Source organism: Camelus ferus, chromosome 7, assembly GCF_009834535.1.
Source record: "Camelus ferus isolate YT-003-E chromosome 7, BCGSAC_Cfer_1.0, whole genome shotgun sequence".
NCBI lineage: Eukaryota > Metazoa > Chordata > Mammalia > Artiodactyla > Camelidae > Camelus > Camelus ferus.
The window spans coordinates 31,480,765-31,483,264 of record NC_045702.1 but is presented as its reverse complement, the minus strand read 5'-3'; the positions used below and the strand labels follow the sequence as shown (position 1 = coordinate 31,483,264).

General features: G+C 32.0%; 1 protein-coding gene across 1 annotated transcript in view; it reads left to right on the top strand.

Annotated features, from left to right (window-relative positions):
* Positions 1–2,500, top strand: part of FOXP2 (forkhead box P2) — a 235,259-nt gene that overhangs the window by 194,466 nt on the left and 38,293 nt on the right. Inside the window, 1 exon segment of the mRNA XM_032483657.1 lies at positions 1,295–1,382. Coding sequence (XP_032339548.1) covers positions 1,295–1,382 — 88 coding nt within the window.

Below are 2,500 nucleotides of genomic sequence, written 5' to 3'. Positions count from 1 at the left end.
GAATCGAACAAAGGTATCTAATTGCTATACCGAGATCTACTAACAAATAAACCTACGTATTTATGAATTAGCTCTTTCTCAGAAACTCCATATTAAATCTTCACGTATGTTACACATTTATCTGTCTATTTTTTCTATTTCATCATTAATTTCAAGACAAATAGGTAAATAATCTGAATAAGCACAAAAGTGTATTTGTTGAATTTAGTAAAATGAGGGCTGCACTAAAGTTTTTAGACTGTTGGACCTTTCTAAATAATACTTGAGCCCAGATGGATAAATATACAAATTCTTATTTAATTTTGTGAATATTTTGTCTAATATTTCGTTTAGATGCATTGATGAGATAAGATGCATCTCTGGATTTGCTGCCTTAGTTTGCCCGCTGGTGAAATAGACACGCCAAAGGACATTAAATTACTTGAAGATGATTTTTTTTAATTTTAGGAGGCAGCAAATAAATGATACAATACAAATTACCAAGTACATCTTACTGAATATTTTCGTGTTCATTGGAGATGTTGCTCTACTAAATTACTTCTGGTGTATCAATATACCACTCACTAAAGAGATCTTTTTAAACATGATAAAATAATAATAGTAAACTAATACATAATCAAGATCAGAGTAAGAGAATGTAAATGTCTTATCTTTCCCCACTTTTTTTGTAAGATTAGGATAGATGTCTCCCAAATATGACACTAGACATGCAGTGTCAATCTTAAGCATCTGATTATCAGAATCTTCAATGCACTTTAATTACAGTAACAGCAAGTGATCATTCTTCATAAGTAGTGATGTTTCCATGGGATGATAATTTGCCATATTTACATAATTCACACCACACCTGGTGAAATAAAACATTGCTCACTAAATAACATCATAAGAGCCACAAACTGTTTTAACAAAAATAGAGAATTGCCTTTGTTCTCTTCAGAATTACTTTTGGTTCATATACTTATAAGGTGCCCTTTTTTAAAAAAAAGTGGCATGGGTATATGAAATACATCTAGTGATTTCTATTACTATTCTGCAAATGATGAGGGGAAAATATTTTTTGTAATAACTCATAAGCTTAGAGACAGTGACGTTCTCTGCCATTTGGAGGGGTTCTTTATATTGCGTAGACGGTTTTCACTAAACACATAGCATATTTAACTTTTTTCTGTATCATTTCAAGGTGTTCTTTTTTCCCCACTGTGGAGGAAATATGCCTTCAGTGGTTTTAAGTGGAGCATATGCCTCTGAGATCAATGTGGCTTAACGCTCTGTCTTGTGTTGTGTGTTTGTTTAGGCACCTTAACAATGAACATGCATTGGACGACAGAAGCACTGCCCAGTGTCGAGTGCAAATGCAGGTGGTGCAACAGTTAGAAATACAGGTTTGTCACAGGCTCCCTTAGTGGTCTCCTTCCTCTGACTTCTGCTTTTGAATCTGAGGACTGGGCAGATCCAGTGTCTTCTAATACAATGACTCATAGAAATACATGGAATTTTAGGTTGTTTACAATGATAGTAGATTGCTGTAGTTTAATGTACTTACCACTTAGATTTATATAACCTTTAGATGACCTCATATACATTTGTCTATCCCCAAAGAGTCAAATACAAGTTTTCCCTAATAAGGGTTAGACCAAAACCCCCCAAGTGGATATGATTTTATCACAGAGACAGTTTTTACATGAGCTAATAATGATTTTTCCATGAGATTTTTATATTAATAGCAAAAGCCTTTACAGTATTATACCTGTAATTTAATACCCTAAAAAAAACCCTTTCTCTTTTCTAACTCTAGTGTATAACTTTTTTTATTGAAGTATAGTATATTTTTAATTAGAGAATTTGCAAGGAATTCTTAAGATTTGTCTTGAATAGAGTAATGGCAAATCATTTATAATATCACAGGTGGTGATATGTATATTGTATCAGATGCTGCTAACTTAATGTTAAAAAATTACTGTTAATATTGAAACAGAATTTGGCCAAAAATAAATAGAACTCATAAAACTGATCAGAAAACAATTATATCACTCTCAGTATCCTTATCCATGTTTTTCCTAACCCTTTAAGGCTTCCTCTAATATTTCAGCTTAAAGATTATTTCTTCTCAATCAAACCAATACCTTGTTTCATTTAATTAAACATACAGTTTCTTTGTCTTCACACTTTACTACGTCTTAAATTGTTTTAAATCCATCATTCATGTAAATGCCATTGCTTTTTTTCCAGAGCTACTAAAAATACTTTATTTTTACTTGTAAAATAATCAAGAACACATAAAAAAGCATCATTGCTGATGTCATTTACAAAGCTTCTTTGGGGGTAAACCTGTTTACTGTTTATAAAAGGTAGACTAAAATATAAGAGTTCAGCTGATGATACAGTCTGCAGTGTGTCCAATTATGCATCCTTTTTTTTTTTTTTTTTTTTTTTTTTTTTTACTGTGTCTGACTGATGGAAAAGTAAGGTCCGTCGCTTGTAATGAGACCCAGTGCAAGTG